Source organism: Azolla caroliniana, unplaced genomic scaffold (genome assembly GCF_043228905.1).
Source record: "Azolla caroliniana isolate FFs.n. ecotype wild unplaced genomic scaffold, voAzoCaro1.0.p SCAF_2, whole genome shotgun sequence".
NCBI classification, from domain to species: Eukaryota; Viridiplantae; Streptophyta; class Polypodiopsida; order Salviniales; family Salviniaceae; genus Azolla; species Azolla caroliniana.
In genome coordinates, this window is record NW_028230437.1 from 21,228,087 (window position 1) to 21,240,308 (window position 12,222).

Here is a 12,222-nt window from a genome sequence, read left to right on the forward strand (position 1 = left end):
TAACGTCATGACTGTATACTCGAAGTGCCCATATCTAGTGCGGAACGCGGTTTTCCATTCATCTCCTGATCGGATCCGTACGAGGCTATAGGCCCCCTGTAAGTCGATTTTTGTGAAGAACCTGGCACCATTGCTCCATTCTAAAAGACTTGAGTTAAGGGGAAGTGCATACCTATTGCGGATTGCAACTTTATTCAACCCACAGTAATCTACCACCAGACGAAGTGAGCCATCCTTTTTCTTGAAGAAGAAAATGGGTGCGTCGGTTGGAGATTTTGAATGTCAAATGAATCCATTCTCCAAATTCTCCTCTATATAGGCTCGAAGGACTTCTAGCTCGGTTGGTGACAAATTGTAGATCGGTCCCTATGGTGGCTCTTTCCCCGGTTGTAAATCGATGGGGCAATCATATGGTCGATGGTGAGGAAGCGTATTGGCTCGTACTTTATCGAATACATCGGCATAATGATGATACTTCTTTGGAAGTTGAACGGTGGACTCCTCTTTAATGGTGTCGGAGGGTTTTAGTGATATTGCGAAGAGAAACATTTCTTCCTTTCGTCCTTCTTCCCGCAACTGATGTAGTGAAATGGTGGCAATCTTCTGAGTAGATCCTTGGGTTTGTCGACACCGTATTTCTCTTGTTCTCCAATCTATGTCTAGGTTATGTAACTCGAACCATGGTAATCCCAAAACGATGGGATGTTCTGGGATACTAATTATGTTAAATGATACTACACATTCTAAGTTATCTAGGACAATATTAACGGGTTTTGACTCTTCTATGATATTTCCGGAAGCAATGGGACGACCATCAATGACGACTACAGAGGCTGGACACGGGAGTTTTCTAAGAGATATCTGATGAGCTTGGGCAAAATTCCTATCCATAAAGCAAGAATTAGCTCCGGAGTCTAGAAGTGCTAAGACGTGTATTGGAGGGGTACTTTTAGTACTAACTGTTACTTGGGCTACGAACACATTGCTAACTTACTTAGAGGGAATGGAACCACTAATGGGTTGCACAGATCTAGGGCTATCCAACCAAACAACTCCTATTTTGGCTGGACTTAGTCGTTTAACTCTTCTTCTAACTGACTAAGGACATCAAATTTGTTCGCTAGATCTAGGCTATTAGTACTATTAGTACTATCAGATATCCCTATTGTAATAGGCTCAGGCTTAATACAATTAGAACTAGCAACTATTTGGTTTACCTGTCTTCTTTGGCATATGGGGACAATTTATTGCAATGTGTCCTGGTCCACCATAGTAGAGACATAGTCGATTTGTTCGGTGTCGTTGCTTTTCTTCTTCGGATAATGGCCCTCGACGACGTGTAGTGTCAATCTCCATCAGAGTCGGCGTATTCACTGGAGAGGCATTATAGGACTCCCTCGGTAAAGGTTTTGCTACCATTGAAGTGTAGGTGGGCTTTGCTCTTGCCCTCAGCATCTGTAGTTGTCGTTCCGAACGTCGCTCAAAGAGGCGGTTGTCACATCTCACAGCGCGACTGCTTGCTTCTGTTAAGGACTTTGGCTCTTCAGGGAAGGTCAAGAGTAAATCCTTGACATCGTTGCGTAAACCATAATGAAATTGCTCCATCAACGCTTAATCATCCCAAGGGATGTGAACGGTGAGTAGGCAGAAATTTGCAGCATATGCGGAGGCTGGACGGTCTCCTTGGTGTAATCGCCGGATTTTGTTGATTGCGGTCCTTATGTTGTCAGTATCTCCAAAGCATGCTTTAAACTCACCTATAAACTCTTCAAAGTTGTTCAGTAATGGAGACTCCTTTTCCAACAGTGGAGCGAACCATGCCAACGCTGAGCCACTTAACAGCGTCCCTACTAAACCCACTCGTGATGCATCGGTAGGATATCGGGAAGGATGCATTTGAATAACTAATCGTACTTGATTAAGGAACGCTATAAACTGCGATCGTGTTCCATCGAACTTCGTGGGAAGGCCAATCTTGGGTTCCTTATGAATCCCTTGTGTTCTGAGGCCTTGTTGTTGCATCGCTGCGATGGTTGCTTCGAGTTGTTGCACGCGTAATGCAAGTTCCCCATGTTGTTGTTGCGTTTGCTGCTTTTCTAAGGAGATTTGTTGAAGATCCCCCAGCAACCATTGATTTTCTTGTTCCAAAGCAAGGAACTTCTCTTTCAAGCATTGAAACACTGAGAAAACAGATTGATATTCCTGAGCGCTACCAATGGCCATGGGATGAAAAGAAAAGAGGAATAAGAGATTAGTATGAAGGGAGAGAGATAGAAGGAAAATTGGTTCAAACAGTTAGGAATAGTACTAAACAGAGAGAGAATTAGTACTAGAGAAGGGAAATATGATTAGTACTAAGAGGACGGGACTGCGTAAGACTCCCGAGAGAGGAAGAGAGAAGAGGAGAGAGAGATAGAGAGTATGAGAGAGAGAGAGAGATGATGATGATAACAGATTATATACTATAAGAAGAGTAAGTACAAAAGGGCTATGAGGATAAAGACTGGCGTTGAACCAATTTGGTTCAACATAATGCCTAGTGCCCTCTTTTATAGTGTTCTCAGGAGTAATCCTGAAGCTTCTAGAATGTTCCAGAGAAATCTGGAATATACATTAATTTCCTATAATAAAATGTAAATGAAAATAATATTTTATGTATTACAATAGATGATATAATGGTCAAGAGCTCGACCCATATAACCTAAGGTCATGGGTTCGAGTCTTGCCATATCATGACAGATAATCGCTTCTAAATTGGTTTACCAATTTGTTGATGAGTGGTTTCATTTTTAAGGGTTACCAATAGATTTTGTGAATGATCACGATTGAAGGTGTAGTAGTGACTTTTGGACGAAAATCCCTAAGAAGTTAGAAAGAACCTTGACCATGAGATCCACGGAACATCTTCAATCGAATGCACGGACGAAACACATGAATAAAATTTTTAAGGACATGCTTGGAGCATACATTCTTGCAAAGCGAACAAAATGGGAATGTTATCTCCCAACTTTTGAGTTTGCTTATAATAGCTCCAAGCATACATCAACGGGATATAGTCCTTTTATATTTATGTATGTATTTGAGCCAAATGCCCCTCTTGATACAAAACTTTCCAAGGGATATCCAAGATAATATTGCATATTTCTGGACATAATGTATAAAAACCTCAAGATAGAAGACGTTTTTATGCCAACTAGAATAGGCAACCCTGTGTATTCAGCCTTGCACATAATGTACTTCTATGTGTGCCTCAAGATTCTAAAACATTGTCTATGGGTCTATGCTAGTCTAATCACATTCTGTTTCTTGTAAGTCATTTAAAAGAACTTAATGATTTTGGCAATAATATACTTAAAATGAAAATTTCCATTATGACCTTAAGTGTTATATTTATTACAAACATATGTGAGGAGGACAATTTTGATCTCACCAAGCTTAGATTACAAATGTTGTTCTAACTCTGTTATTGCTTATTCCACTTTGTACACCAGCAAATTTGATTTAAACTTTGATCTTCCCCAACTTAGATTACAAATGATGTTATTACTCTATGTTGTTAATTATTCCACTTTGTACAATACCTTATAATATTCACCCCCTACATTTGTTTTTACAACCTTGTCCCCTTCAACAATTAGTGATTTTGTGAGTATATTTGATTCAAGCATAAATGGCATAAGGATTTCCATTCATTCTCATTTCCATGTCAATGGGATGGCGAGGATTTGATTCTCTATTACTTATGCATTGATTCACTGGGAACCATAAACATCTTAACAATATTATTCCAACATACGACACGGCTATGACAATGAATAGACCCCCGTAACTATGGAGAGACATTTTTACTGTGTCAGGAGAACTTGTAATGCAGACTCCGGAACCAAGCCACTTATCCTTGATCCTTTGAAGATCTCCGTTTTGTTGTAAAGATAGAATAGAAAGTGACATATCATTAGTTAAGGGTGAGTTCTTTTGAAATGCCTGCAGGCGAGGGGGGAAATCCCTTAATAGACCACATCGATTGAAGAATATCCATATGGAAGTGGCAAGTTTAAATGCGATCAAGAATACTTACAAATGCAAATCCGCCAAAGTAGCCAATGTTCGAGTCAACGATTGTGTATTTGCATCCTAGGTTGGTAAGGAAGGTTGCCAAGTAAGGTGACTCATCAATAATTGCCGACACATTACCTGACGTCAATGCATTGTCATAATCTTCTTGAGTAATCAAGTTCATGAGTCGTTCTGATGAAATGTTGAGGTTATTCTTCAAGTAATTTACTTCGAATGAACCTTCTTGACATCCTATTTTTAGATGACTTTTTTGCAAGTCTGCGAAACTTCGAATGGTTGGACGTTGTTGTTGTTGTTGCGCTATTAATATAGATGACAAGCTTGCTATATAGCTCGATGAAAATATGAGTACAAAAACTAGCCAAACTAGTGTGAATGCTCGACCTGAGTGGGTTTTGGCGTCATCCCCTGCGAAGCATTCCCTTTGTTTAGTAAAATGTGTTGAACATTTTCAAGGACAATATTAATATATGATATCTAAAAAATTTTGAACTTTGGTTTTCTTATATTCAACAGTATTTATCCACTCATCATGTATAATCTGAATGTGTACTTACTATGAGAGAAGAAGATGGCCATGGCTGTCAACCTAGCAAGATCAATAAATAATTGATGGAATACAAATTAGAAACGATGTATTCTATTAGAATTTAGAGAATAAAAACAAGACTATAGAGATGGGTTTTGAATAATGAGGATAATGTTTGGTTAAAAACCAAACCATGGAATGAACATTTAACTAGCAAAGAGAAAGAGAGAGTTGTAATGCGTAGGTAATGCCACTACCCTTACTAGCATAGATTTGATGAGGTAATAGGTCATACCAAACCATTGGGAATGTACATAGAACAATATAATCACATCTGTCACATTATTTACCATTCCATAATTCATATAGTTTCTTCTTCCTTTAATTAAGACTTTCTAATTACCAACATTTTGGGAAGGACAAGTGAGACAATATGTTATTTAGTTACCCAATTATATAATGAGTTCTAGGGGGTTCGTTAGGAATATGTCCCTCCTATGGGAGGAACCAATTGGTCGGGCCGAGAGCCGACAATCGATGTCACAGAGAGCGGACAATTGTAGACAAGGACTAGCCGACTAGTCGGGCCGAGACGCAACAGTCAATGTCATAGAGAGTCGACAACAGACGATCTAAGTCGAAGACAAGACCGACTAGTCGGACCGACCAGAGGGTCGACGACAAGGCCGATTAGTCGGGCCGACTAGACAATCGACACTGGAGTCGACTACTCGATCAGTCAGTTGATTAACTGCGATTATTGTTAGTATAATAATAGAAGTGAGAGTAGTACTAAGGAACTATATATGTAAATAACCCATAAGGTGTATAAGTATAAATACACTTAGGGCAAAACATCGTGTGATGCATTGTAGAATAGAAAGAATAGAATAGCGTAGAGTTCCTATAGATGTGTGTTACAGAGTGAAGAGTGAGTGTGTGATAGTGAGAGTAGTACTAAGGAACTATATTTGTAAATAACCCATAATGTGTGTAAGTATAAATACACTTAGGCAAAAACATAGTGTGATGCATTGTAGAATAGAAAGAATAGAATAGCGTAGAGTTCCTATAGATGTGTGTTACAGAGTGAAGAGTGAGTGCGTGATAGTGAGAGTAGCGCCATAGTTGTGTGAGCTTAGTAACTGTGTGTTACAGAGTGAAGAGTGAGAGTGGCGCCATAGCTGTGTGAGCTTGGACGCCAAGAACCCTACATGGCGAATACACTCTGTGCAGAGAGAGTGTTGTATACTATCTCCTTTGTATTGTCCATTGTATAGTGGATCTTTGTTCCCGTGGTTTGCCCCGTTTAGGGTTTCCACATTAAATTGTGTATTCAGTGCATTTGTTGTTTTTCTATTTCCGCATTATTGTGCATTTCATAATCGGATTTCCTCACAAATCTCCATGATCGAAGACCAACAAACTGGTATCAGAGCTTGAGGTGCAAGCATGGAAGCATGTGTGAGTGGCTTCCTAGGCATGATAGTTCTACACTTTCAAAACTTTGCAGACTGGAAGATAAAGATGGAAGGCCTTCTCTTAGTCAAAGACCTATACGAGCCCATCGATAGAGCATAAATACCCACGGGACTATTACAGTCTGAATGGAAAGTTCTGAACAGAAAGGTGGTGGCCACCATTAGATAGTGTGTTGATGTGAGTGTCCTTCAGCATGTGGTGAATGACACAAATGCGTACGAGAAACATCTTGTCAGGTCTATATGAGTGGAAGAATGCCATCAATGAAACATCTTTGATGAGAAAGATTGTGAGGTTGAAGTATAGGGACGGGGAAAGCATAGTCGAGCATGTAAGCACATTCATGGGGTATGTAATCCAAATTGTGGCAACTAAACTTTTCCTTAAGGATGCAATGCAAGCCATCCTGCCACTGTGTAGACTACCGGACAAGTGGGAGAACCTGGTGGTGACTCTCAACACCATGTTTGAAGAAGAGAACTTGTCTCTACAAATGGTACAGACAAGCATCTTTAGTGAGGAGACAAGAAGGAAGGACAAGGGTGTCCTATCCCAGTCGGAGTCAAACCTGACTCAACATACATGTAGGGGAAGAAATCGGCAAAGAAGTCCACAAAGAACGGAGAAGTCCTAAGACAAATCCAAGTCTAGAGTCAAGCTAGCATGCTTCTATTGTGGAAAGCCTAGACACTTCGAGAAGGACTGACAACACATGATGAAGGACAAAGGTGTCTATAATAATGTCGAACCCAGGAAGATTCCTGATGAAAAGGGCACATTGGTCGTAGATACAAGTGTTAAGGAGATTTTGTTCATTTGTGAATAGGCAAGCACAAATCTTGCAAGTGAAGAGTATACTTGGGTAATCGATTGGGGCAGATCTTTCCACATAACTCCATCGAGAGAGTGTTTCTTAACTTGCATAGCCGGAGATCATGGCTATGTAAAGATGGGAGATAATGAGGAGTGCAAGATAGCGGACATAGGAAGTGTAAGCCTGATGACGTCGACAGATTATCGATTTAATATGAGGGAAGTTCGAGATGTCCTCGATATCATATTGATTTGATATCGACTGGAAGGCTAGATGATGAAGGCTACAATGGTAGCTTTTGAAATGGCAAGTGGAAGTTCTATCGAGGAAACCTCATAGTGGCCCGAGCACAGAAACAGGGCACATTGTATATGATGCATGTCCGACTGTGCAAGTCGAAAATGAACGTGGCAGCCAACTCGAGTGGAGAGTTAGGGCATAAGAGGCTAGACCATATGAGTTAGAAAGGAATGCATCTACTAGCTGAACAGGAACTTCTCCCAGAAGTGAAAGGCGTACACTTGGAGAAGTGTGTCGGGTGCTTAGTCGGAAAGCAGAACAGAACAACATTCCACTCAAGACCACCGAAAAGAAGAGAAATGCTCTTGGAACTAGTGCACACCAATGTGTGCTATGTGGAGGCTCCATCACATCGAGGCGGACAGTACTTAGTCACGTTCATCGATGACTACTGTCAAAAATTGTGGGCTTTAGTACTAATATCGAAGGATCAAGTATTGTCGTTCTTCAAGGAGTTCCAAGCAACGACAGAAAGAGAGTCAAGTTAGAAGTTGAAGGTGGTCCGAACCGACAACGGTGGCGAATATAGAGGGCATTTCGAAGAATACTGCGAGGCCCAAGGTATTCGAATCGAATACATAGTGCGAAAGACCCCAGCATTGAACGGGCTTGTAGAGAGGATGAATCAGACTGTAATGGAAAGAGTAAGGAGCATGATGTTGCATGCTATGCTGGCGAAAATGTATTGGAATGAGACGATGTACACAACTATTTATTTGATCAATAGGTCTCCCTCAATACCATTGAAAGGTGATGTCCCACATTAGCCCAAAGTCTTTGCGGAGAAAGAGAAAGAGAACCTACTATGTCAACTAAAGAAAATCTTGTATGGTTCGAAACAAGCTCCATGCCAATGGTATAAGAAGTTCGAGTCCTTCATGTTGGAATATAGGTTCCAGAAAACACAAGTTGATCAGTATGTGTACGTAAAGAGGTATGATGAGGGTTACTTCTTAATTCTCTTATTATATGTGGATGACATCTTGATAGTCAGACAAGACACGAAGAGGATCGTGAGCTTAAAGAAAGCTCTAGGCAAGTCGTTTGCAATAAAAGAACTTGGACCCGCTAAACAGATTTTAGGGATGCACATAGTTTGGGACAGAACTAAGAAAGTGTTGTGGTTGTCACAAGAGAAGTATGTGACAAAGATCCTAGAAAGATTCAACATGTCGGGAGCAAAGCTAGTCGGCTCTATGTCACTGACCAACTAAGCTAAATGTTAAGCAATGCCTAAGGGGTGAGAAAGAAAAGGTTGAGATGAGGAAAGTACGATATGCCCTTAAAGCCGTCGGCAGTTTAATGTATGTTATGGTTTGTACGAGACCATACATAACATTTGCTATGGGGACAGTAAGCCGATATAGGAGTAATCCAGGAAGAGAACATTGGGCAACTATTAAATAGATACTCAGGTACTTGAAAGCCACCTTTGGGGTATGCCTAAGGTATGGTTGAAGGGTTTACCGACTCGGAAACATTGGGGGACACAAACTCAACTTCATCTACTTCAGGGTACATGATGACTTATGCATGGGGAGTAATGTCGTGGCAATCACAACTTCAAAAATATGTGGCCTCGTTGACCATAGAGGCAGAGTATATGGCAGCGGTAGAGGCTGGCAAAGAGCTGATCTGGCTGAGAAATTTTCTCAGTGAGTTAGGAATGAAGCAAAGGGAATCCTTGCTTCACTGTGATAGCCACAACCCCATACATCTAGCCAAGAACGCTATGTACCACTCCTGAACCAAGCACATATAGAGAAGGTATCACTGGTTATGGGAGAGAGTGGAAGATGAAGAGTTTACTCTTGCGAAGATCCATACTGACCAAAATGGATCCGACATGCTCACGAAGAACCTATCGATGGACAAACTCAAAGTAAGTCGACAAAGGACAAGGATCTCTATTCCCGTGGTTTTCCCTGTTTAGGGTTTCCACGTAAAACTGTGTACTCTGTGCATTGCCTATTTTTTTGTTCCCGCATTATTGTGCATTTCATAATCGGATTTCCTCACGAATCTCAGTAATCGAAGCCCAACACGTTTGTCGTTGAAGATTTGGGCAATCATACTATTCTATTGTCATTTACTCAAGCAAAAGCTTTGTTGAACGGTAGATGCTCCTAATGGGACAAGGATCTTCAAAGATGAGATGAGGCAAGGCGTAGTATGTTAGTTAGGTACTCAATTATATAATGCGCACTAGTGAGGGCATAGTCTATAGTCCTTCAACACCCAGGTGACTCTCCATCGAAGGTAACTAACTTGTAATTTTAGCTGCTTGATATATTTATTTTCCTAATATATTTATTGTTATGATGAACTCTACACATGGTTCACGTCTCTAGATTTTTCTCTTCTTCAACGACACATTGTCTTCCGGCATTCCTCATGATATCTATCCCTTTCATGTCTTTCAGTTTATGCTTGTAACTAATCTCCCAACCAACTATGGCTAGCAATCAATCGTAAGATTGGTGTCTAAATAGCTCCTGGAAAACAATCTAGAGCAATTGGGTAGCAGTTACTATGAAACCCTAAACCCTATTAGGTGAGGGTTACTTGAGAAACCTAGACATCTATCTTCGGGTTTGGGTTAACTTCCTTTCGATATAGAGCGCGATATTACACATGTACTCCCAGCCCGTACCTCCTTTAATTCCATGTTCCTAAACCCTAAACCGTAAACCCAAGACATGTGTCTTTGGGTTTGTCTTGACTTCTTTTTGCTATAAACACTACCTCGACAAATCCTCCACCTAAGAGAATATTGCATCCCTTGTCAATGTCATAGTACCTGTTATTGAAAGTTGTTCCACACCTTGTCAATTGCCATCAATGCCATATTATGACTCCAATTTAACATATTTATTATCAATATATACAATTAAATATTCGCATTCATATGTGGTGTGCGTTTATATTACACACTAATATGAGGTGTTGAAAAATGTGGTTTGATACAAACAATATGATATGAGGTGATCATGAGTTCTTACCAAAACGATTTTGAGAAGGCCTTTCTCCAATCTCCATTATGTTCATGAGCTTGGCCACACCATTCCACGAAGAAGATCAAAGACATTGTGACAATAAATAATGCTCCAATGGTTATCCAAAGTTGCCAAGAGAAAGGGGAAATGAATGTCCAGAATGAAATATTACTCCTAGGTTGAAGTGGCGCAATCATTTGAAGACTCGATTCTATATATGGCTGGGTAAAGTCTACTAACTTTAACCGGTCACTAGTGATCGTCAAATCAGCAACTACTCCATCTACGTCCTATGACCATGCATGCATACAGTGAAAACCAATACAAACGTATTACTGGAGCACATAATTAATTAAAACCTTATTAATCCAACTTGTTGTATGCTACGTAAATATCATTATCAAGCAGTGGAAATAATGAGTCGAATTATTCATGAGCTACATACCTTCGAGATTTACTCACACCGTTTACATCAAAGTTGCCAAGGTATGTCATGGTGCTACGATATTCATCACACTTATTATAGTGCATACATTTTTGGCTCTTACTCCATACACTTGTACTTGATTGCACATGTATTTCTTTGAGTAAAAATTTCAATCTTTGGTATTAAATTTGCTCAAAGTATTCCTTGGACCATTCTACACAATGATTACTAACAAAGTTACTTTATCTCTTCGAAGTGAGCACATCGTACTCTCTTGAGAATAGCTTTTCCATACAATACAACAAAACCAATTATTCACCAAATAAGCCTCTCATATCTGACTTATTTGGCACTAAGAAATAGATCTTGCACAATTAATCAAATAGATCTTACAAGAATAACTAGAAAACATTAACTTGGCCAACCGATGCTTGAATAGTATATCATGGAATGTCAAAATAATTTTAGCGATGCTAAAAATTACTTTTGAAACACTCAAATGTATTGGAGTTCAAACTCTTGTCCACTGGATCAAACCCTCAATTATAGATGGAATTATCGACAATTTGTTAGTGCCCATGTCAATCTTTGAACAAGATTCCATGGTAAGGGGTATGATATTAGGACAATCTTAGTAATTTGTTACATATATAGTCTTGAGGTATTTTATGGACTAAGATATTAGTTTCTCCCCGTCTAGCCATGACATCCTACTTGAGGATTGCCACAATCCCTTATCTCTTTTCTATCATTAATGTGAACATAGAAATTCTTGCTAACATAGATATAAACACATTATCGAGGTCCATTTATCATAAATGATTAACCTTAAGCGATTGATTTTTACGACAATTAAGTGTCATTACTACAACAAAAACAAAAAAAAATTACGTATAGCTAATGTAATACCTTAGAGACAAGCTTTTGCACAAGGTCATTATAGGTTGGGTCTACAAGGCCATCTCCATAGCCAATTAATGTGTAATTAATACGATAATTAAGCTTCTCAACGCATTCTTGAAACACATTGATGGCGAAGCCGGAGAAATTGAGGACGGAGTTGGGCGTGACCGGTATCTCAGACGATTGCCAACTCACAAACTCCTCGAATCCAAGTTTGAGAGGAACAAGGATCTTCAAGTTGGAGGAATTGGTCGAGTGCGCAGTCGGAAATTCAGGGGAGAAGAAGATGGCAAGCACTAGGAGAGCCGTGATGAGGCCCATCGGAGCATACATGGTCGGGGGATGAGAATGACGGCCCCAACGGGTGGCCAAGTGTGAACTGAGGGGGTGGAAGGGACGAGGGAGAGAGAGAGAGAGAGAGGGGTTTATATATGTAATAATGTATGTATACATACACATATACATAATATATATCATGTATATGTAGTATATGTATATGTATATGTATATGTATATGTATATGTACAGAATGAGCAAGTCATGGTCTATTGCTCAGAGAGGATCATCTGCAGAGAATCATGCATTTTGGTCAATCCTTCGTTGTAAGGATGGATTGATGTGTCGCTGCTAGAACCAGGAGATTCTGATTGAGCTCTCCTCGATTCGTAAGGTCATCTAAAGGGGAGACCCACAG

General features: G+C 39.9%; 1 protein-coding gene across 1 annotated transcript; it reads right to left on the reverse strand.

Annotated features, from left to right (window-relative positions):
* Window positions 1-3,418: 3,418 nt before the first annotated feature.
* Window positions 3,419-11,887, reverse strand: LOC147867570 (glutamate receptor 3.1-like). Its single transcript, XM_087339614.1, has 5 exons — window positions 11,535-11,887; window positions 10,205-10,488; window positions 4,635-4,666; window positions 4,079-4,485; window positions 3,419-3,984 (listed from the first exon to the last, which is right to left on the reverse strand). The coding sequence occupies exons 1-5, from the start codon at window positions 11,859-11,861 to the stop codon at window positions 3,661-3,663; spliced, it is 1,374 nt and encodes a 457-aa protein (XP_087195740.1). The 5' UTR covers window positions 11,862-11,887; the 3' UTR covers window positions 3,419-3,660.
* Window positions 11,888-12,222: the final 335 nt, after the last annotated feature.

Excerpts from the sequence above, each read along its gene's own strand:
- LOC147867570 (XM_087339614.1), bottom strand. The coding sequence starts at position 11,861 with ATGTATGCTCCGATGGGCCTCATCACGGCTCTCCTAGTGCTTGCCATC. Across the intron at positions 10,489-11,534 it reads TGCAAAAGCTTGTCTCTAAG|GACGTAGATGGAGTAGTTGC; the intron begins GTATTACATTAG and ends GCATGGTCATAG. Across the intron at positions 4,486-4,634 it reads GGCCATCTTCTTCTCTCATA|GGGATGACGCCAAAACCCAC; the intron begins GTAAGTACACAT and ends AATGCTTCGCAG.